Raw genomic sequence first — 26,831 nt, 5'->3', positions numbered from 1 at the left:
TCTAACCCTCCACGCTGCTAAAATCAGTGCATGATTTAAGACTTAATTTACTGTAATTGTAACTCAACTTGCCTGTTTTCTGTGTTATGATGTGCACATAACTATGTCCATATTATTCCTCTTGTCTATTAGACATCTGCTGGATGATCTTTTTCACAACATGTGTCAATCAATTAATCAATGCCATCAATAAGAGTCCCTCTATGTAATTGTTCCAGAGAGTCGATGAAACAGTCAGTAAATGTTACAGTATATCTTTACATTAGATTTTTAGGTTACCTCAAACTTTTTAGCTTCTACAACTGTTTAAAGTCTTTTTACATGTAAAAAATAATAATAATAATAATAATAATAACCTTAGCATAAACAGTAAGGGTATAATGCCTCTTTTCCCTTTGTGGGTGTATAATCTATATTTAATAATATAATATAGTCTACAATTTATATTACATATATATATATGTATATATATATATATATATATATATATATATATATATATATATACACACACACACACACACACACACACACACACACAATGGGATAGACAGGGATGAATAAATGTAAAAAGGAAACTGAAATAAATATTTTTTAGGAATTAACAGGGGGAAATCTGAAGGGGAAATAAGAAGGAAAGAAAAAAATAAAATAAAATAAATTTAAATCTAATGGGTATGTAAATTAATTAATACTAAGGTGAATAAATACATAAGCGAATTAAACAAAAATATCAATTTATGCCAAATGTTATAGATAATTAATGCCTTACTTATTTTTAATATTTTTTGGTGCATTTAATGGAATAGTCATAGTATCGTTTATTTATTTATGAATAATATTGTCAGTATTGGTCCTCTGTACACTGGTTTGATACAGAGAATTGATCTGCTGGTCTCCAGCTTCAGTCTGTCCCATTTTAATATGGATTCTTTTAGAAAAAAAAAAACCTCAAATACCCACCAGGATCTGAAAACTCAAAGGCACCACGTTTTGAGTCAGTAAAATGTAGAGTCTCTGGTGAACTCAGTGCGCGAAAGGTTGAAGGAGGAGATTTGGTCCTCGCGGCTCTCCGTTTACGTCACTGTATGTTGACGTGTGTCTTCTTAGCAGCTAGCTGTACAGTAGCTTCTTGACAGTAGCAGGTTAACGAAAACACTGACTGACGGCTGACTGGTTTTGCCAACACAGAAACATTTAGTTAACAATGGCGGCGGACTGGGAAGAAATCCGCCGGCTGGCTGCGGACTTCCAGAGAGCTCAGTTTGCTGACACAGTGCAAAGGTAACTAAACGCACCACTGTATAACCAGTTGTTAGCTGCAGAGCTAATGTTAGCTGACATCAAAGTTTCATTTAGGTTAAAACTAACTAAAGCTAAAGCTGTTCAGCTGTGAATTGTCTCCTGTCTGTTAACAGCTGTCGTTAGCTACAGTAAGAAAAATACGTCAGTAAATTAACTTTTAGGGAAACGTCACTTGTGACACTCTTGTAATCCTCTGTTTCCACAGATTATCAGAGAGGAACTGCATCGAAATCATTTCTAAACTGGTCCAAGACAAGAAGCTGGATGTGGTGCACACCCTGGATGGGAAGGAGTACATCACTCCAGCTCAGATCAGCAGGGAGATCCGAGACGAGCTCTACGTCCATGGAGGTCAGTGTAACAGTCAATACAACATGAAACACATGAATCATACTGTGATCTATTGAGAAAGCTAACAAAGTAAGATGTGCACCATTCATGTATGTTCACTGGAATTTAATCTCTATTCCTGTACTCACTGCAAGGTCTGCATTTAACGATTATTTTTATAGTTGATAAATTGGTAGATTATTTTCTTGATCAATAGTTGTTTGCTTGTAAAATGTCAGAAAATAGTGAAAAATGTTGATCAGTGTTTCCCAAAGTCCAATATGACATCATCAATTACTTGTTTTGCCAAAAACCCCGAAATATTCAGTTTACTTTCAAAGTGGAGTACAGAAACCAGAAATGATGATTAATTATTGTCAGCTATAACAAATTGAGACATGGACATGCCAACAGTGAATTAATGGTGTTATTGTGTTTCACAGGGCGGATCAACATCGTGGACCTCCAGCAGGTGTGTACTATTAGCAGGGTGAAATACTGCTTTGAGCCCTGTGTGTGTGTGTGTGTGTGTGTGTCAACATCTGTGTGCTGTACCATATGTCACTAGGCAGGTGGGACACAGTACTCATGTTCTCTAAGTTTTGAATTATGTCTTGATCCTCTTTCTTTCAGATTATCAATGTGGACTGGGTCCATGTTGAAAACAGAGCGGGTGACATTGCAAAGTCTGATAAAGGGGTACAGCTTGTACTGGGGCAACTTATTGATGAGTGAGTATGATGTGACACACACTAATGATAGGGCCCAATCAATATTAGTCAGTCTGTCAACCTCTCTGTCCGCTCCGGCCAAATAAATTCTACATGACCCTGATATGGCATGTGTTGAGCAGAGAAGATCTACTCACCAAAAAGCTTGTGTTCAGTGTTGCGAGACTTTTTGAGCTCCAGGCTCTTCCCCAGACTGCTTATCATGTATACAGAGTCGCCATCTAAAATGCCAGTAATTCATCATATATCCACCATGTGGTACATATCCCATAAGTAAAACAAAACAAATCAGAAAAGTACTAATTTCTTAAAGAGATCCTTTCAAAAATGCATACATATTCAAAAAGTAGAGAATAACAGCCATTAGAATACTTATTGCACATACACCCATGTTGATCTATAAAACCTTGTAAGGCAAGTCTTAACTAGAGTTAAATCTTTTCAGAAGGATTTTAAAAATATATTAGATCTGTAAGAAATATGATCTCATACAGAATTCATGGTACATTTCCAGCAGTAGTTAGAAAAGTATCATCTACAGTAAATATAGATGTGTAAGATCTAAGCCTGTATAGAACCATACTATTAGAAGACATTTGGACTGTTTATTAGATCAGGATTACCCCGAAACATAAAATGATATAAGTATCTAAAGAACATAGTTAAACACTTAAAGGGACAGGCCAGATTGTTTGAAGTGTGGTTGTATGAGCTACTTCCTACACTGGTGCTCCTTCTGCTTCTGCAAACTGGGAGTGTGTCGACCTCCATCTACTGTAGCTAATACACTGATCATAGGTAAATACCTCATACAATCACACTTCATAAAACACAAACTGTGCCTTTAAGATTTAACCAGTTAATTTCCCTGAAAAAGATTCATTTAAGTGTAAAATGCAGATCTGAAATGAAAAGCAGACATGTTTATTATGTTGTGTTGTGAGCAGCACGTACCTGGACCGTCTGGCTGAGGAGGTGAATGACAAACTGCAGGAGGCTGGACTGATCAGTATTGCAGAGCTGTGTAAAAACTACGACCTCCCAGGAGATTTCTTATCTGAGGTGAGTCACGCTGTAGCCAGCTTTTATTTGCGTATGATAATCGATGAAATCTCATGAGAAACTGGACTTGTCCCATATTTGTATTTAGATGATTGATTTCTCTTGGCAGTCTACGATGATCTCAGCTTCTTTAATATGTTTTTACTTGCTGACTTCGCCGTTGATAAAAATCTGACAAAGTGTGTGTTTCCTGATACGTCTCAGGAGTTGTCGAAGCGCCTTGGGAAGCTGATCCAAGGAGAGATGGACCAGTACAACAGGGGCGTCATATTTACTCCAGCGTTCGTTGCTCGTCACAAAGCCAGGATACGAGGGCTTTTCAGCGCCATCACAAGGTAGATGTTGTTCAGCGGGCCTCATGCAAGAACCACTTAAACAAACAGATCTGTGGTGGGAATGCATGATATAAAACAGTGTTTCTCAACCCTGGTCCTCAGGGACCCCTGCCCTGTATGTTTTCCTGCTCCAGCCCACCTAATTCAAATGATCAGGGCCCCGTTTCCCAGAGCCTTCGTAGCGCTACGTGCGTCGTAAGTTGTATCTTAAACATACAACTTACAACACCTGTAGCACTACAACAGCTCTGGGAAACGGGGCCCAGGTTGTTATCAGGCTTCTGCAGAGGCTTGATGATGAGCTGATCATTTGAATCAGGTGTGTTGGAGCAGGGGAACATTTAGGGCAGGGGTCCCTGAGGACCAGGTTTTGAGAAACACTGATATAAAGGGACAGTTTGCCCCAAAATCAAAAATCTAGATGTCTATGACTGATATCTTCAAAACTCTGCAACTCGAGGTGGATAAAAAGCATGACAGGCCAGAGGAAAAAATATATCCCTTTATTTTTTTCTACAAACCAAGTCTCTGAGAGATCTGACCTGTCCAACCTGTTGCTATGTACACATAAACAAGGGATCCCACATGTTGTGTGATTTGAGAATTATATTAAACTAAATGCAAAATGCCCATTCTGTTCTCTAGATTATCATCCTAATGGTTTTTTTGTCATATTTCGGCACATTTACTAGAATATTCTCTCACTCCAACAGCTGCATCTCCATCTGTGCTCAGATCTCTGTGCAGCATCATCCTCTGTTCCACCCGACAGTCTAACATCACCTTCTGTAGGCTATAGTTTTCTCTATACGCCTCCTATCTTACAGCTTTGCTTTTGAAAGATAGTTTTAGCATCTAACTTCATGTTAAACTACTACTATTTATGTCTGTCACAACACAGCACTGCTCTGATTATGATATTTTATGTTGTTGACAGCTAAATTAATATTTTCTAAATGGCCTCCTAATACCAGTACTGATACGGCTAGTAGTGCTCTTCTCTTAACACTTTGGTATTTCATTTGTGAATGAAACTCATTCATAAGCAGGGCAGAGCGGGCAGCTTTATATGGCAATTTAAGGATGATCACCACATCTCACAAACATGCAATTACTCATGAGCAAGTGGCAATCATCAGGCTGAACCGAGTGATTTAGGACAAGTATGAGCAGTTCAGAGAGTCTGATGAATCTGACTTGAAACACTCGTATGCAGAGCCTGCCAATGCCAATACCTTTGTGATGACATCAATACCAAACTTTAGGCTGACTACACTGAACAAATAAGACACATTTCTTCTTTATTGGATTTTTCTATTAATATTTCTTATTATAATTTAAGATTACCTGTCGGTACCTGATAACTGGTCACATTGGAAAGTTATTTTCCTTAAACATTCTTGTCTTGTATAAAAAGCTCTACTAGATGCAGTGATTAATCGATTATTAAATTAGTCACCCAACGTGATGTGAATGTGACTATTTTTTGTTTTTTCTTTACTCCTCTGTGACAGTAAACTGAACATCTTTGTTTTGTTAGTAAAACGAGACATTTAGGGGCCTTTGGGCGGGGGGGGGGGGGTTCTACAATTTGTAGAATTGTAAAATTCAATAAAAAGAACTCTGAAAGAAAGAAAGTAAAACGAGACATTTTAGGACGTCATCTTAGGTTTTGGGAAACACTCTTTGATATTTTTTCACAGTTTTCTGACATTTTAAAACGAACACGTATTAATTGTTTCATCAAGAAAATAACTGACTGATTAATCAACTGTGAAAATAATAGTTAGTTGCAGCCCTAGTGCACAGAAAGATTGCACAGTCTGCAAATGAGTGTTTTATGTTGAGCCCTGTGCCAAAATACACACTGTCAGTTTTGTTTCATCTTGGTATAAAATTTAAATCGCTATGGGCACTATGATCTGTTGAATTGTGATTTTGTCACGTAAGCACACTGCATACACCGTGCATGTTCTCCAGCCTTTGCAACCTTTCAAAAACATCCATTGAAAACCCTGATATGAGCAAAAAAAGAGTGCAATTTACATCAAGAATACTAAATGGCCTAATGTCCTTCATAATAATCATATTGTTCTAATGGCCTCCTGTTTTCTTTTATTCTGCAGGCCGACACCCATCAGCAGCATGATTGGAGCGTTTGGATTTCAGGAGCATCTTCTCTACTGTAAGGAGATGTTTCATAGTTCTCTGTTTGACTGGTTGTTTCACGGTGTTGTTTGCTGTGATGCTGTTGATGCTGCCAGCTCTCAGCCGTGTCCTGCATTTCAAACCATACTTGAGTAAAAGCAAAGAAGTATTATTCACTAAATTTTCTTAGCATTAAAAGTAAAAGTATTTGCGTTATTAATAGTGATGTAACATTTTACTGTTCTAGTTACTTGAGGTGGAGTTAGATTGAACTATATTTTATATATTTAGCTCATTTAGTCCAAATCACAATTTTTTGAAAAATGAAAAATGTGTGAGAAAACAGCATTATAATGAGATACTGTAGCAGTGCATAGAAGCCCTGGCCTCAAAATCTTGTTCATCAGATGAAAGAAAACATGTTTGTTTGGTTCAGACCTCAGTGAATATTATATCATCATCATTTACATAGATTTTTTTTTCAGTGAACATGAAAATTGTAATGCAGAACTGATCACTAATCTCAATTTCAGTCAAAAAGGTTGGGGACCAGTGGCTTAATCTATAACAGTGTGTTGTACTTTAAAAGCTCATATATTCTTATGTTAAACCTTCACATAAAAAGTAACTAGTCACTAAACTTAACAAATAAATGTCGTGGAGTAAATGGTGCAGTATTTTCCTCTGAAAGGTCGTGGAGTAGAGGCATAAAATGGAAATGCTCAAGTACAAGACAGTGTACTTGTGAACAGTACTTTTGTAAATGTACTTAGTTACATTCTACTGTTGCCAGCTGTCTTGGAGGAGCTGGTGGACAGTGGACGCCTGAAGGGAAGCGTGGTTGGAGGTCGGCAGGACAAAGCTGTGTACATCCCTGATATCTACGCCAAAACACAGAACGCCTGGGTGGACTCCTTCCTCCAGCAGAATGGATATTTAGGTATGGACTTTTTAATTATCACCCTGTTTCTGTCACATCTTGTTTTCTTTCTTCGGTTCTGAACCTCATTTTTCTAACTGTGAAAATCGACACATATTACAAAACAATTGAATCCAAAACGTTGCTCTGTGAAGTGACTGTTCAGCCCTGTCTCTAAATGGACATTTCCCACCACTGTACTGTTTTAATCAATCAAGATAAAAGATGAACAGCAGATGAGAGTAATGACAAAATCACAACATTCATAGAAATGTTAAAAAAAAAAACCTTGAGTCTGCAGTATTGTTTAATCCCTGCAGATAATTCTTAGATTCTCCCTAAAATAATGCAATTAGAAGTTAGTCAAGTCTAGAAACAAACCATCTTACCTGCAAATACAATCAGGTTTAAAGGACTTTGTCCCCTGGAGGCGTCTTCTTATTCTTCTTTAAACCTTGACAAATTTAAAGTTGATTGCACTAAAGTTTTATATACAGTATATTATATATATTGATTACAAGCATGACAACTTTAGACGTTCTCAGAGAGCAGGTGGGTGTGTTTCCATGAGCGCATTTGAAGCTCTGATTTAATTTAAAATATACTAGAGGAAACTTTAATGTCCCTATGGGGACATTTGTCTATGATTCACAGACCTAAAACAATACGAAAGACGATGAAAAACAATTACAGGAAATAGTTACACAACTAGATTCAGTACCACATAAAACTGTACATGAATATAACACAAACCCAAGGACAGCTGCATTTTACATTTTACATTAAAGGGTAACTTCACCATTTTTCAACCTGGACCTTATTTTCCCATGTTTTTGTGTTAAAGTGAGTAATGGAAACAATATTTATTTTTAAGTTAGTCCTTTTCTGAGCAAAATTGCTGCAACATTCAGACATGAAAATGAATGATGTAATTCTTATAAACAACTGCACACGTCAGAGTCTGTCAGATTGTTATTCCAAGTGTCTGACAGCATTATGGACAGGATCCCCACAGAGACAGACCATTTTTTAAGAGTAAGATCTTTTTTTTTAACCAGAAGCAGTCAATTTATTGCTGTCGCCAAACGCACCAGATTCTGTTTACAAAAACAGTAATTTTATCATTGCCATCATCATCTCCTTTCAGACTTGACAGAAGCCAAAAAAAACTCACCAAAATCATCTTTGATCATCTTTTCACTGTTCCAACAATCATCAAATCTGCTTGTTTTGTCAAAGTAAACTCTTAACCGCCTTAGATGTGAAAATACCAGGAAAGAGCAAGAGGGAGGTTGGACATGAGTGAAGCAGCGGGAAATTACTATTTCTGTAAATGGAGTTTGGTGGCAGTTTGCATTTGCCCATAGCGATTATGTTGTAGCTCGTTTTACGGCTGACGGCTACAGCAGTCTTGTCTCAGTACTGAACCAGTTTCAAAATTGTTCACTCCATTAATCACTGGGACACAAAACATGGGAAAATAGGGCCCAGAATGAAAATGATCAAAGTTAACCATAAACATTACTTGACTTCCACTTTTTCTGAGCCTTCACCTCACCTGTGAAGTGTGAAGCACTTTGTAATGTGAATTTTGAAAAATGCTCTATAAATAAAGATTATTATTATTATTATTATTATTATTATTATTATTATTATTATTATTATTATTATTACCTGCTTAGGGTTACCTGAAGAGCACAAGTGAAAAGTGATTTTTCTTTTTAAACAATCAATGCAATTAATAAATATAGTTGGAACAAACAAAAAAAACAAAGATCACAAATTGCATTGCTATTTTCCAGTGAGTCTGACAAATTAAGTCATCTGACGTGTCTGATCACTAGCAGCTCTTGTGAAAACACTCAGCTCTTTGCTGATAATGGTTGAACTTTTTCAACTTGCCATCAAAGCGTGCACTGTGACCATGGCAACCACAGAAATCTGTATCAGTATGTGTGACTGTGGGGTTCCAGTAGCAGTGTGATGTAACAGTGTGTTGTAACTCCTGCAGAGTTTGATGCGTTGGTCAGACTGGGGATCCCCGACCCCAGCAGCTACATCAAGAAGCGCTTCAAGTCCAACAAGCTGCTGTTCCTCCGAGCGGCCTGCGTGGGTCAGGCTCTGGTGGACCAGGTAGAGGCGTCTGTGGAGGAGGCTGTCAGCTCCTCCACGTGGGCTGACTTACAGGTGCACACACAGCTCTGTCTTCAGTTACTATGTGTTAAAACTATGGAAGACTTCAGTTTCTCATTCTCACTTTGGCTGTTTCAGCCCATTCTGCCCAGCTGTCTGTCCACGGAGGACGTTGGGATATTGATTAACCAGGCTATGAGAAACACTAATGTCCAGTCCTCTGCCAGAGTGCTGGGAGGCACCGTCGTCGTCAGTGAGAAGTTCATCAGCAACTGCCTCTCTGTGTTTGATGAAGCCATGCAGCAGAAAGCTCAGAAGGTACCACAACTTCCTGTCACACATCTCCACTGAAAACTCCAGACTACAAGCAGTTAGATGTCAAAATGAAGTCTTAAAAACATAAAAAGTACTGTTTTTTTGCGGTGTGTCTCTCAGGAAGTGAAGAACAGTCCAGTGTTTCTGATATCTGAAGACGATCTGAAGCAGGCGTCCATGTTGACTGAGAGCTCAGCACCTTCCAAAAAGGAAAAGAGAGAAGCAGAGCGCAGGAAGAAGGCGACAGGTTGGTTAAATCCTCCCCACCTTACCACGAAACTACACACACACATACACACACATACACACACACACACACACACACACACACACGCACGCACACACATGCAGTGTCAAATCTAGTGGAGACTACAAGACTTTTGCCACAGACAGATGTCTCACATCTGAGGCAAAAACCCCCTCAGGTCAGCACTGTATTCACCCCGGTGCCCGTCACAATGGATTCTCTACTTCCAGACATGTCTCCAATTATTGTTATATACTGCTGGGAAATACTGCAGTATACTGAGGCTGATATGACAGAGAAGCAGGTATTAAACTGCATTCAGTGTGGTATTAAAAAGAAGCCCTGTGGACAGCAGCTCAGAGCGCAGCAGGTGAAGGTGGAAATGATTATAATACAGCTCATTTCTCACTAGAATAGTGAGCGCTAAATGCAGTCGCAAAATATTAAGAGCACAATTGCGATTCAAACCCTCAGCAATCAGTTTTTAGTTGTTATCTTATTATTCTGTTTTATTTCCATTGTTTCCTTGTGCTTTCTGTAAATTCATTCTGTGCTATTTTTATTATATTTTCTGTGCTACATACAGCACATGTATGGAGGGCCGTAAGTGCCAAAATCAAAAATAGATAAATGACTCACTAACGTTATGTGTCATTAAATGTGACAGATGTCTGTCAACCAATCAGGGAAAAGTTGACTTCATGATGACACAACAGTCCCCTCATTTGCATAATTAGGCAGAAATGTGTAAAGAAATGTACAAAGAAAATACAAAGAATGTCTATTTTTTTAGTTTTACTTGCTTTTTTAGTAAGTTTGGGAAAATAAATGGGGGGTAGAAATGCAAAGAGAAATAATAAACTTTAATTTAGTTATTAGTAGTGTAATTTTATTTTGCACAATTGCACAAAAATATATACACAAAAAAGGCAAAAAATGACAAATAATCTGCAGTACAGGGAGAAACAAAAAATCCAGAGGGCTTATTTGAAGCCTTCACCTAAATATTATTTATTATTAATCATTATAGTTATCAAGAACTTAAAAATACACAAAAATACAGAACAAAATAATAATACAAGTGATGGAAAACTAACAAAATATGTTTGATAGTAACAACAATAAATAACAGTGATAATTATATCCATTTAAAAGCAGAAAATGTGAGTAAGTGTAAGGGTGTGTGTGACTGTGAGCGTGCATTAGTGTACTCAGGCGTGTGTGTGTGTGTGTGTGTGTGTGTGTGTGTGTGTGTGTGTGTGTGTGTGTGTGTGTGTGTGTGTGTGTGTGTGTGTGTAAGTTCATTTGTTACTCTTGTTTGTTTTGGGTTTTGTTTTTCTACTTTCATATTTTATTTTAGCTTTTTAGCATGTTTGAAATAAAAGCTAATTGTTATATTTTGGCAATTAATTCCCATTTTTTGTATTAATTTTGTTGGATTTAATGGCATTTTCATTTATTTATTGAGTAAGTTATCATGTTTTTTGATATTATTTATTTTTATTTATTAGTAGTAGTAGGATGCATCACATCTCCACCTGAAAACAGCAACATTCTGGCTGTTTTCATTGAATGTCACATTGTAATTTCATTTCATTTCATTTAGTCTTGGATTTCTGCAAGCACAATAAAATGAAATCAGAAAACCAGGTCTGAGATCAGTTTTTTAGTTTGTTTCATCAGAACTTGTAACATCATAATTTTGAGACTTTAAAAGTCTTATAGTCTTTACTCAGCATTTAGTTTCACAAACTGTATCTGTGATATTTGATAAACTGAAGAAAGGTTTGGTTCTTGGATTCGGTATCATCTGTTAACCGTTTGTGTCCCAGAGGGCAGCGGCAGCGTGAAAGCGGGCGGAGGAGGCAACGCCAGAGAGATCCGGATCCGTAAAACCAAGAAGAAAGGGAGGAAAGACGAGGACAGCGATGAGGAAACCGGACCTTCACAGCAAAGTAAAGTCCCGGCCACAAAGCAGTTTTATCTTCATGGGGACATCGTGTCTCTGTATGCACATTAAGCCTGTTCAGTGAGGCATTTTACTGTAACAAGAGCGTAATGGCTGGTTGGCTAGAAATTTCTCCCCTGGGTTGTTAAGGGGTTTTTTTTATCCGTGGAAGACAAAGGTAACTGTAGCATCCCTGTGAGACTAATTAGCTTGTGTTTTACCTTTGCCAAGATCGCAGCAAACAGACTGCAGCCCCCTTTATGACCGAGGAGGAGATCGTAGCTGTTTTAGAGGAGAGAGTGAGCGACTGTCCCGAAGAAATCCTCTCTGAGCTGGCAGAGCACTTAGTAAGGTAATACACAGCTTTCTGTCTAAAGTTTTCCCTGCCAACAGTTAGAGAACAGCAAGTCCCTCACTGTTCATGTGTCTGCAGGCCTCTGAGTAAAACCTACCAGGAGGTGCTGCGGACAGTGTTCATGTCCTCCACCAGCTCCCCGTCAGGGGCCAACAAGAAGCAGAGCATGAAGGAACTACAGGAGGAGATCACCAACCTTTACAACAACATCCGACTCTTTGAAAAAGGAAGCAAGTTCTTCTCTGGTAAATCCTGTTTTAAATCACCAGTGATAGGTTCCTTGAAACCGTCAGGAAGATTTCAGTCTCCAAATCCGCCCCCCTTTTTCTCAAAGTCATAAATCAGACACATACTGCTGAAAATAGTGCGACACAATCCTTTCCAGTGATTGATGAAGATGTTTAAAAGTCATATCAAACACATCCTCCCTTTAACTTTGGATCTTGCCTTTCAATCATCATGAGCATCAATGTTCAAGAGTAATTTTTCCCATTTTTTGTGAATAAGTGGAGACAATAATTATCAAGTGTCTGACAAGATTATGGAAAAGGATCTACTGAGACAGACTGATTTATCTGTCTCGTCAAAGCCACTAAACTCTATTTACAGAAAGGGCCATTTTATCACCATACAACACACTTCATTCAAACCTGACAGAAACAAGAAAAAATCATCGTCTTTCCGCTGCTCCAGCGATCACCAGCTCTAGTTGTTTGATTAAAATAAACCTTTAATTCACCATGTCAGATGTGAAAATATTCTGGCTCTACAGGCTGTTTCTCCTCGCCGCTTCTCTGAGGTCCAACTGGCATCTCACTCCTCTGCGGATATTTTCACATCTAACACGGTTTATTAAGAGTTTAGTTCAACCAAACCAGAGTTGGTGATCGTTGGAGTTTCTATTAAGTATGAATGAAGATGACAATAACGATGATAAAATTCTGTTTTTGTACATGGAGTCTGGTGAATTTATTAGGAATAAACCAGTTTATTCTGGTTAAATGAAATGCATCTTACTCTTTAACAAAAAGGTCTATCTCTGTATGAATCCTTTCCATAAAGTTGCCAGACACTTAGAACAGTCAAAACCTGATGTCCCAATTAATAGGTTGAACACTAAAATACCCAGGTTGAAAAATACTGAAGTGACTGTTTAAAACCCTCAGAAAAGTTTGAAAAGTTGCCCCCTTTCTTCTGAGAGTCACAACTCTGTTAAATCAGACTCATACTGAATCCTTTTCAGTGATTCATAAAGCTGTTAAACTTAAGATCTTACCTCACAATCATCATTAGCGTCAAGGTTAAGCTGGATACGGAGCTTAAACAAAGTGTTACCTCACACATTGTTGATTAGGTCCACCCAGCTAAAGCTAATGCAGTCTAATTCAACAGTCCTACAGTAAATCCTCCCTTCATGAAGGTTCATTTTGTGTTTAAACTGTTTTAGAGCAGCACTGATTGATCATTCTAAAGGCTGTTGTATGTGTTGCTGTTTAACTGGTAGGATTTATTGCAGCTCAGTTGTGTTAGACTGCATTAGTGTTACTTAACCAATCAGAATAAACTGAGTGTGTGTGTACCACTTGTTATCACATGTCCAAAGTTCAACACATCGCTCATGACAACTGAGCAAACTGTGGGAAAAATACTGAGGGGATCTACTTGTTCAATTCTGTTTAGACTTGTTTAAAGCTGCAACGGCTAATTGATATAATTGTTAAATTAATGGCCAACTGAAAAAAGTCAAAATCCTCTCATTTCAGCTTCTTAAATGTGAATCTTTTTTGGTTTAACTCCTTTAGAACAGAAAGTGAAAAAAGTGAATATCTTTGGGTTGTGAACACAAACAAAATCTTAATCTTGGGCTTTGGGAAGCACTGATCAACATTTTTCATTATTTTTTGACTTCATTATTATTATTATCTACATTATCTAAAATACTCAACCCATTAATTGTTGTTGGTATTAAAAGTAGTAGTCCAGTTGAAAGTAAAATATATGGCATGTCTGTTACATGTGGAAACTGTCACAGATGTGTAAATAAAGAGGAAACAGCCTCAGATTCAAAGTGAATTTTTGATGGTGCAGATGAAACCCAGATCCACATCGCCAAGCACGTCTTGAAGACTCTGTGCACAGACGTCACCAACATCCTGGTCAACTTCCTGGCCACTGACCTGATGATGTCCGTGGAGAATCCCAGCACCATCAGCAACGAGGTGAGAGAAAGCTCCTGCTCTGTTTCTGTCTCTTCTCAGCAGTCTTAAATAACCGTATTCCAGGAAGAGAGCATCAGCCGGAGAGGCAAAATCACATTTAAATCAAGTTAGATTTAATTAGGACTGTGTGTCATCGTTTGAAATGCACTCTGGGACTTGTTAGAGTCTGGACTTCATCATGAATGTCTCTGATGTGTCGCCTCAGGTCAGAGTGAAGATTTTGGGCAAACTGTCAGAGGAGACCAAAGGACCTCTCATGAAGCTGCACAACTGCCTGAACGGCAAAGTAACTATGTTTCCTGCCGCTTACATCATCAGCTGGAGGATAAAACAGAAAATACAGACACAGAAACTTGCTCACTGCTTGTTCTCCACAGACTATTGAAGACTTCCTGACCAACCTAGAGACCTGTGCAGAGGTGTGTGGCTTCATGCTGAAGAAGGGAGACAAGAAAAAGGAGAGGTAATGACAACATTGATCTTTAATTTTGGATTGTTTGTTTCTGTGGAGGACTGTTATGGCCAGGAAGAAAAAGAAGAAATGAGAGGAGGAAGAATTTTTCTTTTAATTTTGCATTTCGACAATAAAGTTGAAATGTCAAGAATAGCGCTGAAGTGAATAAAGTCAGAGTATTGAGAATTGAGTCAAAGTGTCGAGAATAAATCAAAGTTGAAGTGTCGAGAATAAAATGTGTTGAGAATAAAGTTTAACTTGGAAGTGGAGTTCCATAAATAAAAACAGTTTTTGAGTTTTTGCGGTGTGTGAATGTGTGTCATCCAGACAGGCCCTGTTCTTGCACCGTCAGGCTCTCACTGAGCAGCTGAAGGAGACGGAGGATCCAGCTCTGGTCCTCCACCTGACCAGCGTGCTGCTGTTTCAGGCCAGCACCCACTGCATGCTGCACGCTCCCGGACGCTGCGTCCCTCAGATCATCGGCACCCTCACAGGCAAAATCCCCACGGTACGTCCGACGCTCACCGAGCGGTAGAAACCACACTCAGCGAAGTGGCATTGTCATTGTTAATTAGAGGAGGGATGGACTGCAAGACAGGACGAAGAGACGAGAGGCAGCTCCACAAGTTAAGGAGACGGAGCAGCTGTCTGTGTTGCCAAACAACAGTAAACTTTCCTCCGTTTTGGCTAACATTAGCTAGCAGCATACTGCTGTTAACAGACTGGCAGTTAAATCTCACCTCCTGTTCTGGCTGAGGAGTAAACAACCCATGTTGATGCATCTCCTCAGACATTTTCTCATCCAGACTTCTGCTTGTATTTACATGTCACTAGAAAATGTTACTCCAGCAAGTCATGATGTGTGGTTTACATCTGTTTCCACATGAGATCACATTCTCAAATGAGTTCACATGAGATCATGCTCCCACTGGCACTGTCATCTTATTAATGCCCTTTAAGTGTGTGATGTGTCAGTATTGTCAAGTCTTGTGCATAGAGAAAGAATAGAGGGAGAAATAGAGGAGAGGACATGAGAGGAGAGGGAAAGAAACTGAGAGAAGAGGGGAGATGAAAGATTGGAGAGAGAAAAAGGTGGAGAAGAAGAGAGGAAAGAGGAGGCCGTCAATTCAAGTTTTTAGAAAGAAAGAAAGAAAGAGATCGGAATCAGCAGGTCAGGCTTAAAAAAAAAAAACAGGAAATCAGAATCAGCCATCACTGACAATGAAATCACACTACACTGTAAACACAGTGAGACAGCAATACTCAAAAAAACTGAGACAATCGGTTCCCACAAATTTTGTGAGTTGATAAACTGAAAAGTCGGGGATTATCAGAGTTTAAATATAGTCAGTGTTACATGTGAACAATGAAATTAAAATGATTGATTAAGGCAACTCAAATATTTACAGTAACACTGTGAAAACAAAAAAGTTGAGAAAACTAATTTCAAGACAATTTGATTCAACAGATTTAGAGTTTTGAGCAAAACCCCAACTGAAAAAGTTTTGCCAACTAATAATGTTTTGTTTTCTTCTTTAGATAAACTTGTAGAGAGTAAAACTCTTTCAAGTGAAAGTGAATAATGGTTAATAATTTCATATTTTCACCTCCAACACCTCCAATTTTAAAGCACCCAAACAATGACAAATTAGGTTCATAATTCACGATACAAAGATTAATTTAATGTAAATAAGAAAAGTAAATTATCCCAACAAAAACTTACAGGCCAGTAAAACAGCAGTTTATTTCATAACTTTGAGTTTTGTGTTTGAATCAAAACTCTTAAGATCTGTTGACAGCAGTTGCCTTGAGTAGTTTTCTCAACTCTTTTTTGCAGAACTGATTAATTTTAAATATAAAAGGCATCATTGCATGTTCAGTAAAGTTTCTATTAATTGAAAATTCTGAGTTATAGTTTTACTTTTTGACTACTGATTAATTTGAGGATTTGGTTTTACAGTGTAGGAGGGGATCTCCTCTGGGCCAATAAGGGGGAACAACTGACTACTTTTTAATACATAAATGGGCAGGTGTTTTATGATAAACTTGATTTGTGTGTGTGTATGCACACACATACAATGAATATCAGCCAATATATCAGTTTCCTAATTTTTTTTTTCACCCTAGTAATGGGTATTGGCACCAGCCCCAAAAAATCCAGTATTAGTCTGTCTTTAATTTCAGCACATCACTGCAGAGGACTGCAGCAAAAAGATTGAACTAATTTAGTCAAACATCAAATATACACCTCCTCAGGAGTGTGGGGGGATTTCTTGTGTTGCAGCCTCAATTTGTGACGTACAGACAGTTGTGTATTTCTATGAAACCATATAATAGTGCAGCTTTAACTCATAATGGATGTATTTATGTGTGCTTCAGTGTGGTCTGAAAGCTTCAGCACATGTTGGCAACACGCTGCTTCATCTCAGGATTGTTTACATCCAGTTTTCAGACGCAGCAGCTGGAGGTAATCTCCATCTGCCGCGGTGTCAGTGTAACAGAGCGTTTGTTTGGTGAGTTAAACGGCTGAAATGTTTGCGTGTGTTGTCGCTGCAGGAGCAGCAGCAGCTGCTGTCTGCCTACCAGAGCCTGGTGGTGAAGCAGCTGGTGAGCCAGAGCCAGAGCAGGAAGCAGGAGGAGGCCGAGGGCGAGGCCGACAAAGCGGAGGAGCAGGACGAGGAGGCCAGGAGCGTCCGCACCCAGCTCATGGACCTCACACCAAAAGTCAAGGACCTGGTGCTGTCCCAGAAGAAGACGCCTGGTGCAGAGGACTGAATTCTTCAAAAGATAGAGAAATGAATGTCAGAAGTATAGAAGCCCTGAGAGGAAAGTGAGAAAAACAAATCTGCCTGAGTCTAGTTTCTCTGCTGTGTTTATGACTGAAGAACTGCTGGAAATTAAAGTTTGTCTGGATAGATAGATAGAAGTTTTTAATTTTTATTTTCTTCTGCAAAACAGGTAGAAAAAATTGGGAGACGAGAGAAATTGGGTCACGTAAAAAATATTTGACTTCAGACTTTTTTTCTCTGAGTTTTTTGGAGAATATCCTGAGAATTCTGACTTTAAATGCAGAATTAAAATTTCTTTAGAAGAACAAAGTCCGAATTATGAGCTTAAAGTCAGAATTCTGAATTTAAAGTTAGAATTTTGAGTTGTTAAATTAAGTCAGCATTACAAGTTTAAGGTCCAAATTATGAGTCCAAATTACAATTCAAACTTTTAAAGTCCAAATTCTGAGAATAAAGTCAGAATTTAGTCAGAATATCCAGTTTTAAAGTCCGAATTCTGTGATTAGGTCCATTGCAAGTTTGAAGTCATAATTCTGAGAAAAAAATCAGAATTCCAAATTTAAATTCAGAATTCAGGACTCAAATTTTCCATACGGCCTTAATCCTCTTCCATAGGAAAAAAGTCTTGAAAAGATATTTTGGTTTATTTTGTGGTGTAATTTTTCAGCTGTGAAAATGACAAAATGACAGTGACAAAAAGGGTTTGGACAGATGAAAAAAAAGAGAAAAAAGAGACTTAAACAAATGATCCTGGCAAAAAAAAAAAAAAATATTCATTTGTTAAAACTTTTTCACTGATGGAAACTTTTCGTCTGTTCTTCAGCCATGAACACAGGTGAGAAAATTTATATCAGACTGGATCACTAACATCTTTTTTTCCTCACTCTCCTCTCAGAGCTTCTGTACTGAACTGATCTGTGATGAATCTTTTTATGGTCTTACATGTTCAGATGAATACTTTTAACTCTGCGAGATCAGCTGTTAATAATGTATTTTTGTGTTATCCACGAGGACATTATTCTAAAAGGAAATTCCTGTGTGGGATGTCTCCCTGTAAACCCGATTAACATGAAAATCCTCAATGAGGTTCTGATTTTCATGCCGTCATTAAAGCTCTCCCCTTCCTCACATGTTGAGTTATTTCTTGTTAAAGGTTGCATGACTTCCTGTTCATTCATGCTCCTGCACAGACCTGAACAAAGCAGTAGGTTGGAACGTTCTGGCAACTGAATAAATGTTAGTCTTCTAAGGAAGATGTGATCTGGATGAAAGCACCAGAACGAGCAGGTAAAGGGACTATCAAGTGAGCTGAAACTGTGAGACTGTGGCCACAGTAGCGCCCTCTTGTGGAACTTCACATAACTGTTCCATATATGGTTTGTCTTTCCATGTGTAATTCTGCTTTGTAACACTGGGGGGCACCAAACACCAAAGTAACATTACAACAACCAGTTTAGAAGGCCAGAAAAAGATGCTCAGCCTGAATTTTTAACTCCAACCAAATTTAGATTACACCACAGTTATAGTATCAGCATTAAAGCTTCAGACACTAAACAGTCAAAAATGTGTGGACACAAACTCCTGTCTGCTGGGAAGGTCTCCCACAGGATTATGGGGCCTGGCTGCAGGGATAAACTCAGAAAATTGTTATCAGACTTCATCAGTTATCAGTTCTGCTAAGCTTTTTAGCATCTTTTAGCTCACTGCTTTGGTCTTCCATCCACTTTAATGTTGTGGTTCAGTGTCACTGCTCTCATCGGCCGTGTTTCCATCAGTAGCAGGAAGCTGTTGTCCTGTCTGGTGCAGGACAGACAGTTCACAGTGGGTTCAGTGGGTTCATTAAATGCAGACAGACAAAGTTAGCGTCCAGCTGGTGAACATGGTGGAGCATTTAGCACCACATGGACGACAAATGGAGGACAGGACTGCAAATAAATGTTGATGTTGCACTGTGTTTGCTAACACGCAAGCCATATCAACTCATCATGGAGATAATACATCAGTATTGTGTTTGCAGCTTGTTCAGTTGACTCCAAGTGGGCAAACAATCAGCTAATGCAGGTGAACTGCCTCAGTTATGTTACACAGCAGCATCTATCTAAAGTTAGCTTTCATTAGCAGTTACAAGGCTGACTTCAAATGGGGTTGTGTTTACTGTGTTCAAAAAAAGTCCATATTCAGTATTCACAACCTCTGAAGTGGAAATGTTGCTGTTTGCTGACGTAATCAGAACTGACAAAGACATGGAAGTTCATTTTTCAGTGTTAATATATTGTATTTTGGTTGAATAGAGTTTTTCTTTGTACTCTTATAATAATATGTCAGAACAAAAATGACGCTGATAGTTTTGCGTCTCCGTTGTTGATGCCATGCTGCTGTGATCTCACAACTTAACTTCAAATAGAGAAGTGAAGTCACGCCCCTTCCAGTGGACCACCATGGGATCTAACTTTGTAAAAAAAAAAAGTTATGCACTTTTTTTTGTGAAATTAATGCAGAGGTGATAGGTGCGGAAACTGACTTTTTTCCTTTGAAAAAAATAAATTATTGCAAGCATGACCATTCTCGGTTTCTGTATCTAACTCCTAGACTTTCACACTGTGGTCCTTGTACCACAGGTGGTACACAAGCTCCTTCTAGTGGTACGTGGAGGAATGTCAAATATTTTTTTAAATGAACACTATGAAAATACAATCTTTCTTTCTTTTTTTGTTTCAGTATAGTTTGCATAGCAACCATGCATGCATCATCCATGGTTACTGGTAATTGCAAACTGTACTGTAATTACATGATAGTAAGCGGAGATAAAATGAAGAGACAAATGATAAGAAAATGGCGCAAAACTGTAAGGTGGTACTTGGAGAGCTCAATATTCTGTGAGGTGGTACACAGTAAAAAGTTTTAGAAACACTGTTCTAACTCGTTCCTGGTTTATTAATATTTTGCACTTCAGGAAAGTCAGAAAAGAGGGAAACAATATGGGTCATTTCTACAAAATGATATACAAAATTAAATGTATTAAACAACTGAAAACTACCAGCAAATATACTGAATATGTACACTGTAGCACAATATGTTTTGCAAACTGATGAGAACTGATCAATCTGATCTGGAGAAGAGCTCAATGAAATCTAGTCACCTGCGCTGGGAACCAGGTTTAAATACAGAAGGAAACCTGAGCGATGAATCTCCTCGCTGCTACACCTGAGCTGCTGACTTTCTCCCGTGGATTCCTCACGTTTCAAACATCCAGTCCTCCTCTAAACCAGAGGCTGACATGTGACTGCACCATGTGCTGTGTGGAGGCAGACACACTGTCTGCATCCTGGCAGAGGAGGAGGCTGGCGAGGAGAATATGCATGTGTGAGGTCATCATACACACAAGCACATGCTCCACATCGCCATGGAAACAAGCATCTCCTCACCGGAGGCCGGATTCTTTTTCTCTTTTTTTTTTTGCTCGCTGTTTTCCACCAAGGCCTCAGGCTTTGGCAAGTGAGAGATGTCAAACGAGGAATTTCATTCTAAAAGCAGAGATTCAAAAACAGAACCTCCTACTCTCACCAGATGATTCATAGCAACACAAAATACTGATGCAGAAGAAATCCCTTTAGAATATAGAAAAATACACTCAGGGATAACATACATATTTCTGTTTTCTCTTTCCAGAATAACAGATACATATACAGTGCATGCAATGGTGGATTAAATATTATAATCTGTACTTAAATAAAACCAGCTGCACCACAATAGACCCTGCAAATATTATGAAACCAGCTGAACATATTAGATTAATGTTACTCCACAAAAAGAGAGGCATATTCTCTGTTTAAAACCAGTCCTTTGGGTTCATTAAAGTCTTCCTTGGGATTCTGTACGATTGCTTTTCTCCAACTTTTGCATTAAATGGTAGATGAAGCCATATTTTAAGACAACAATCTGTCCCAGTGTTACAGGAAGTTTTTTTCTTTATTATGATCCATTCCAAACCAGTATTGAGGTCATGGGAACCAAAGAAGACTTCATATTACACATCTGTTAAATGTCCCACCCATAAAATATTCAGAAGTTCTTCAGATGTCCTGGCTGTGATGCTGGTTACATGGGCAGATTAAAGGACCAGTGTGTAGGATTTAGTGGCACCTACCAGTGAGACTGCAGACAGCAAAAACCTTGTTTCACTCTCCTTTTCCAAGCGTGTAGGAGAGCCTACAGTTGTCATGAAACTCTTTATCTAGAGCTGGTGTTTGGCTTGTCCAGTCTGGGCTACTGTAGAAACCTGGCAGACCTGAAGGAGGGGGACCTGCACCCTCTGAAGATATTTAATGTCTCATTCTAATGCAGCGTTTCCCAAAAGATTTTTCTGAGGACACACTTTTTAAAAAAGACAAATCTCCACAACCTAAATCACAATACTTTTTGCATCATCTTATATTATCTTGATGTGTTATTGAAAACATAAGCATGTTAAATACTTTATAATTGAGAAATAAATGCATGTTTAATTAACAGGACATCTCATTGTTTTTATTGCTTCTCATCAGGAAAACAATATAGACCATTTTAGCCAAAATAAGTGTATTCAGGTGAAATTAGCAGGCTTTCATTTTTGCCTCATTAGTAAAACATTAACCCTCCTATTATCCTTGGGGTCAATTTGACCCCATTCAATGTTTATCATTAAAAAAATAATTATTTTTTTTGCTTTATATTTGATTACTTTTCCTAATTTGATGGGTACAATTGATTAAGCATAAAGTTATCATGATGATATTTTTTATAATGTGCTGAACACATATTACACGCATCAGTGTTCCTCTGGGGTCAATTTGACCCCAAGCTGTTTTAGCTGTGTAAAACTTGTTTGTCTGTGTGTGACCTAACATCCCCACACCTGCAGAGTTTGTCCCACCCAAAATGAGACCAGCATGACCTGTTCACTATGCAACAAATATGTCTGCAAGGAGCATTCACACACTCTGTGTAAAGTAGTGCACACTAGAAGCTTGACTGTGGGCATAAAGAACTGTTCCATGTTCTGGCTATCTGACTGATGTTCTCATTATGATTTTCTGTCCCACAAATGGGTGAATTTTCAAACATGTAAACCCCCTCACACACAGCAAAAAAACAAAAAAACAACCAAAAAAACAAAAAAAATCCTATCCCCCCCCCCCAAAATAAAAAAACAAAAAAAAAAACTCTTTTTGAAGAGATGACAATTTCAAATGTCGAGATGCAGCAAAAATATGAGGCTGATGTCAACACAGCCAGACAGCAGGCCGAGGCCCTCCGGCAAGAGCTTCTCACAAAGCTACAATTGCAGAGGGCCAGATTGTCATTGACAACATGAAGGCTGAGCAGGACCGCCGTTGCCAAGAGCTGGAGCAAGAACTCAACATCCTCAAGCAAAACGCCTCCGAGAAGGAAAAGTACTTTGAAAAGCAGCTGGAGGAACTGAAAGCTCAGCTCAACAGTCAGATCTTACTCAACCTTGATCTTTCTGCTGAGCATGAGGCTGACTGTTCTCCCCAAAATCATGAGGAGAAGAACCATTAACAGTGTCAGAAGGAGCAGCCCTGCTTGAATGTACCAGCCACTGAACATTCAGTGGAGTCTGAGTTCTCAGAAGAAGAGTCAAGCAAGCAGGAGGAACCCATACCAGTGGAACCCACCATCTCACCCCAGGCTGAGGCCCCAGAGAGAGTGCTTCCAACAACAACAAAGGCACCCTCATTATGGAAAAGAACACACCACTTCCTGGGACTGAGAAAGCCAGAGAGCTGGAAGAAAGAGAAAGAAAATTGAGGAGTGAAACACATCAGATTCAACTAAACCAATTCAAATCAAATCAAATCAATTCCATTCAAATCAATTAAATTCAAGTGACTGTAATTCAAATCAATTCAAATCAATTTAATTTAATTCAATTCAATTTAAATCAATTCCATTCAAAGAAATTCAATTCAAATCAAATACATTCCAATTGAATCAAACCAAATCGAACTGTTTCAATTCGATTTGATTCGATTCAATGTAATGCAGTTCAGTTCAATTTAATTCAATTCAATTCAAATAAATTTGATTCGATTTGATATGATTCAAGCCCAGCCCCCCCTCCCCCGCCCCCCCCCCCACCCCCTATCCATCCATCCCATTCAATTCAATTCAATAAATGCTTCAAATTTTATTCATGGTTGTGTTGTTTGTCTTGTATGTAATGTGTTGTATTTTGCTGTACAGCCAAGTGTTCTGGCATCCTATTAGGTTTTCAAGTATTTGATTACAATTTGTCATTTAGAAACAGGTTTAAAGTACAAGCTGATAATAATTGCACAGGACTGACATGAATGTCTGGTTGTGTAATGTGGTCAAATCAAAAAAAAAAAGGATAGTGAAAAAACATGTAACTAAAGAAAAATGAGTTAATAAGAGAATCATTTGTTTGAAGGGAACATTGTTAAGGTGCTGATGTTCTACTGTTACCTCTGGTGGTAATGATATTCTCTTACAGCACTTTTAATTGACCAACATTTATTATGTTTAATGCACTGACAGCATTAAGAGATTTTATTTAATACACATAAGGACAGTGAAAAATCCAAGCAAACATTTGTGTCAAGTTCTAAGAAATTCCCTCAAGGTGTCCCTGAGATATCATGTTCACAAGAATGAGATGGCCTGAAAACACAAAGGCATTAAAACAAGAATTTAATAAAGGGGTTTTCAAGGTTTCTTTTAAAGAATTCTGAATCACAGAGGTCCTTCAGCGTACAGCCACGAGTGCACAAAAAAAGAGGCCGATCGGTCCAGTAATATTTAAGATTAGCTCTGGCTAAGATGTACGTCCAGTGATTACACATCCATATGCACACACAAACAGAGAAATTAGTTAATAAGAGAAGTGTTTGTTTGAATTTATTATGTTTATTATATTTATTATTACATTTTATGCACTGACAGTATTAAAAGGTTTTATTGAATACACAGAAGGACAGTCAAAAATAGAATTACTGTCTCACAGTTGTTCGTGTGCAGCAAGCAGTCAAGTTACAGTTTACATCCATGTGTGTCCAGACTGATATGATGTCTGGAGTGAAGACTTGGAAGGCATTTTATATGGAACCCACCACTATATTGAATTTAATAAAAGATATTAAATGCTTTATACTGCAGATATAAATCCTCCATAATCTTTTATGTGATTCAAATAAAATTTCCTGCAACCAATTTGTGGGTCACGACCCAGTGGCAATGATTAATCCAAAACACAGTCATTCTTATTTTCAAGTTATTTTACACTAATGAAAATATACTTATGAATAATATTAATTTCTGCTGTACTCTACCGATAAATTCCCCCTAAGCCCCCCAGCCCCCCAAATCATACACAACTTTAAAGCTGGGCATACAATGTACAATTTGAGCCCATTTCTGACCCAATTTTTCAGCACTGGTTCAAGGTTGAATCCCATTTTAGCTTCGTCAGGTGTAGTCTGACCTTTCAGATATTTTTGGTCAGCTGTTGTCAGGCTCTCACACAGTTCAAGTGAGCCACAATTCGATTTCCTGAGGTCAGTGTCTTTTTTTCCTCACTAATAAGGACAGTTAAATGTAGCTAAATTACCTCCAGTTCCCTCTGCAAAATGGTCATACTGTCTAGCAAACAAACTTTTACCTGCCTCAGAACTTTTACACAATCTTTATTGACAGTTGTCAATAGTCAGAGTGGTCCACAGGGGCTATTATATTTTCTACACACTATAACAAAGGATGTGACTAGTCCACACAGTTTGGACAGTTCTTACTGTGACTGTACTGCCCTTGATTTCAGTCTTCAAACAGCTAATTAGTGAACTCTGGTGTGCTGTAGACTGGTTGGATCAAAAACCTGCAGCCACTCAGCCCTTTATGGAATAGTCACCACTGTCCAGCCCACATGGGGCTGGCGGAACAGGGTTCTCCTCTCTACCCTAACATAAACAAACTACAACCTAAACAACAGAAATAAAGCTACAAAAAGTGAACTAGTGGACTCACCAGGAACGCAAAAGACAGAGAAAAAAACCCAAAAGTAACTACTTGGGGTCACATGACAACCACTACCAAATCAACTGCTGCAGCAGCTGCTGCCAGGAGGCAGAACGAGAGTGAACTGCAGTCCCCTCCCCCTCTTTTTAAGTGCTCCAATTACTGAGCAGCCTCACCTGTTAGGACGGAGGCAGACAGAGTGAGACAGGATCAGGCTGATCAGCAAAAGGCGAGAGGCATGTAACAATGAGTACTCTTTTAATATTGCTAATAAAATGTACCTAAAGCTGAGATGAAATGAAAAATTCCTTCTTAACCCTGTCAGATCACATCCCTGGTCACACTGTGCAGCAATTTAACAATATATATTTTTTAAAACTAAAAGACATTTTTTTTAAATTCATTAATACATCAAAATCCAATCGTGCTTCCATCCTATAGAACAAAACATGATGTGTGCTTATGTAAGGTGGAACCAGCCAGTCCCATATCATGACATCCACCCACCAATCAACCTTCGACTCTTCACTAACCTAACAACCCAGATGAAGTCGTCCTTAGAAACTATTGGAAAAGGGAAGGCACTTTCAAAAAAAACAGTTGGCAGGTCTATCACGTCCATCCACCGTTTTCCTTCAACCAACCAGGGGCATGTTCAATCTGAAAACGTTTTGAATACATTTTCTCTCGTCTGCAGGGTGTGCCACAGGTGTTATCCAATCAGCAGCAATGTGGATGTAAACACTGGCGTATTAAAAATGTGTTGCAGTGCAGTGCACATGTGTGCACAGCAGGGTGTTTGTATGTATATTTTCGTTTGTCATGGCAGAACGCGGTCCTGATCATCACTTCCATGGACTATGATCTTGTGATCTCACAAATCCAACCGCCTTGCAAGGTAACATTTTAGCAGTACAGAGCCAAACTTCGAGACACAGACACGCCCATTTTTCAACATTTAAATTCCTCCCAACTTCATGTCCCACCTACCTGTCCTGTTTTACTCAGAGATACATCACTATATGGAAGCTAGATACTCTCAAAATACAGTAACAGTTCCTTTGTTGTTGCTGCTCCACTCATGTTGGGTCTGTGCATCACTCTTCTCTATGGAAGCTCATTGCATTCACTGGATTAAAAAAAAAAAAATAGACACCTTATCCTGTTCAGACTCCTCATCTTGACTTTCTCTTGCTGTCCTTAGTTTCTTTCGAAGTTTTTCAAGAAGGGACGTCCTTGAACTATTGTCTTTTTGTTTTTCTTTGTCCAGACAGTATCGCCTCAGAGCAGTCCTGTCCCCATAAACTGGTATATAGCGTGCAAGGTAGGCATCTTCTATTTCTCTGATAAACGATGAGTCAATCTGTGAAGAAACATTAAAAAATATAAGCTAACTTTAAATGAACTGCCAGTTAATGTGTACCTGAGTATCAGTATACTGTTATATACTACTAACTCCTCCTCTGCTTCTCTCCTGTTCCAGGACAGAGATGGTCTGATCTAAAATCAT

General features: G+C 38.5%; 1 protein-coding gene across 1 annotated transcript; it reads left to right on the top strand.

Annotated features, from left to right (window-relative positions):
- The first annotated feature begins 1,085 nt into the window (after positions 1–1,085).
- Positions 1,086–17,661, top strand: ufl1 (UFM1-specific ligase 1). The gene is made up of 18 exons (XM_084737863.1): positions 1,086–1,284; positions 1,511–1,656; positions 2,079–2,107; positions 2,269–2,366; positions 3,314–3,428; positions 3,633–3,763; positions 5,890–5,948; positions 6,705–6,851; positions 8,842–9,281; positions 9,399–9,525; positions 11,358–11,480; positions 11,705–11,825; positions 11,907–12,073; positions 13,917–14,047; positions 14,253–14,333; positions 14,425–14,510; positions 14,829–15,009; positions 17,058–17,661. Exons 1-18 carry the CDS (start codon positions 1,208–1,210, stop codon positions 17,274–17,276), a joined length of 2,478 nt encoding a protein of 825 aa, XP_084593989.1. The 5' UTR covers positions 1,086–1,207; the 3' UTR covers positions 17,277–17,661.
- The last annotated feature ends 9,170 nt before the right edge of the window (positions 17,662–26,831 follow it).

The sequence above is a fragment of the Lutjanus erythropterus genome, chromosome 15, assembly GCF_056507025.1.
Source record: "Lutjanus erythropterus isolate fLutEry1 chromosome 15, fLutEry1.hap2, whole genome shotgun sequence".
In the NCBI taxonomy this organism is placed as follows: domain Eukaryota; kingdom Metazoa; phylum Chordata; class Actinopteri; order Lutjaniformes; family Lutjanidae; genus Lutjanus; species Lutjanus erythropterus.
Note: the sequence above shows the minus strand (reverse complement) of the source record. Positions and strands in the feature narration are given on the sequence as shown.

Excerpts from the sequence above, each read along its gene's own strand:
- ufl1 (XM_084737863.1), top strand. The coding sequence starts at position 1,208 with ATGGCGGCGGACTGGGAAGAAATCCGCCGGCTGGCTGCGGACTTCCAG. Across the intron at positions 12,074-13,916 it reads AGGAAGCAAGTTCTTCTCTG|ATGAAACCCAGATCCACATC; the intron begins GTAAATCCTGTT and ends TTGATGGTGCAG. Across the intron at positions 15,010-17,057 it reads TCACAGGCAAAATCCCCACG|GAGCAGCAGCAGCTGCTGTC; the intron begins GTACGTCCGACG and ends TTGTCGCTGCAG.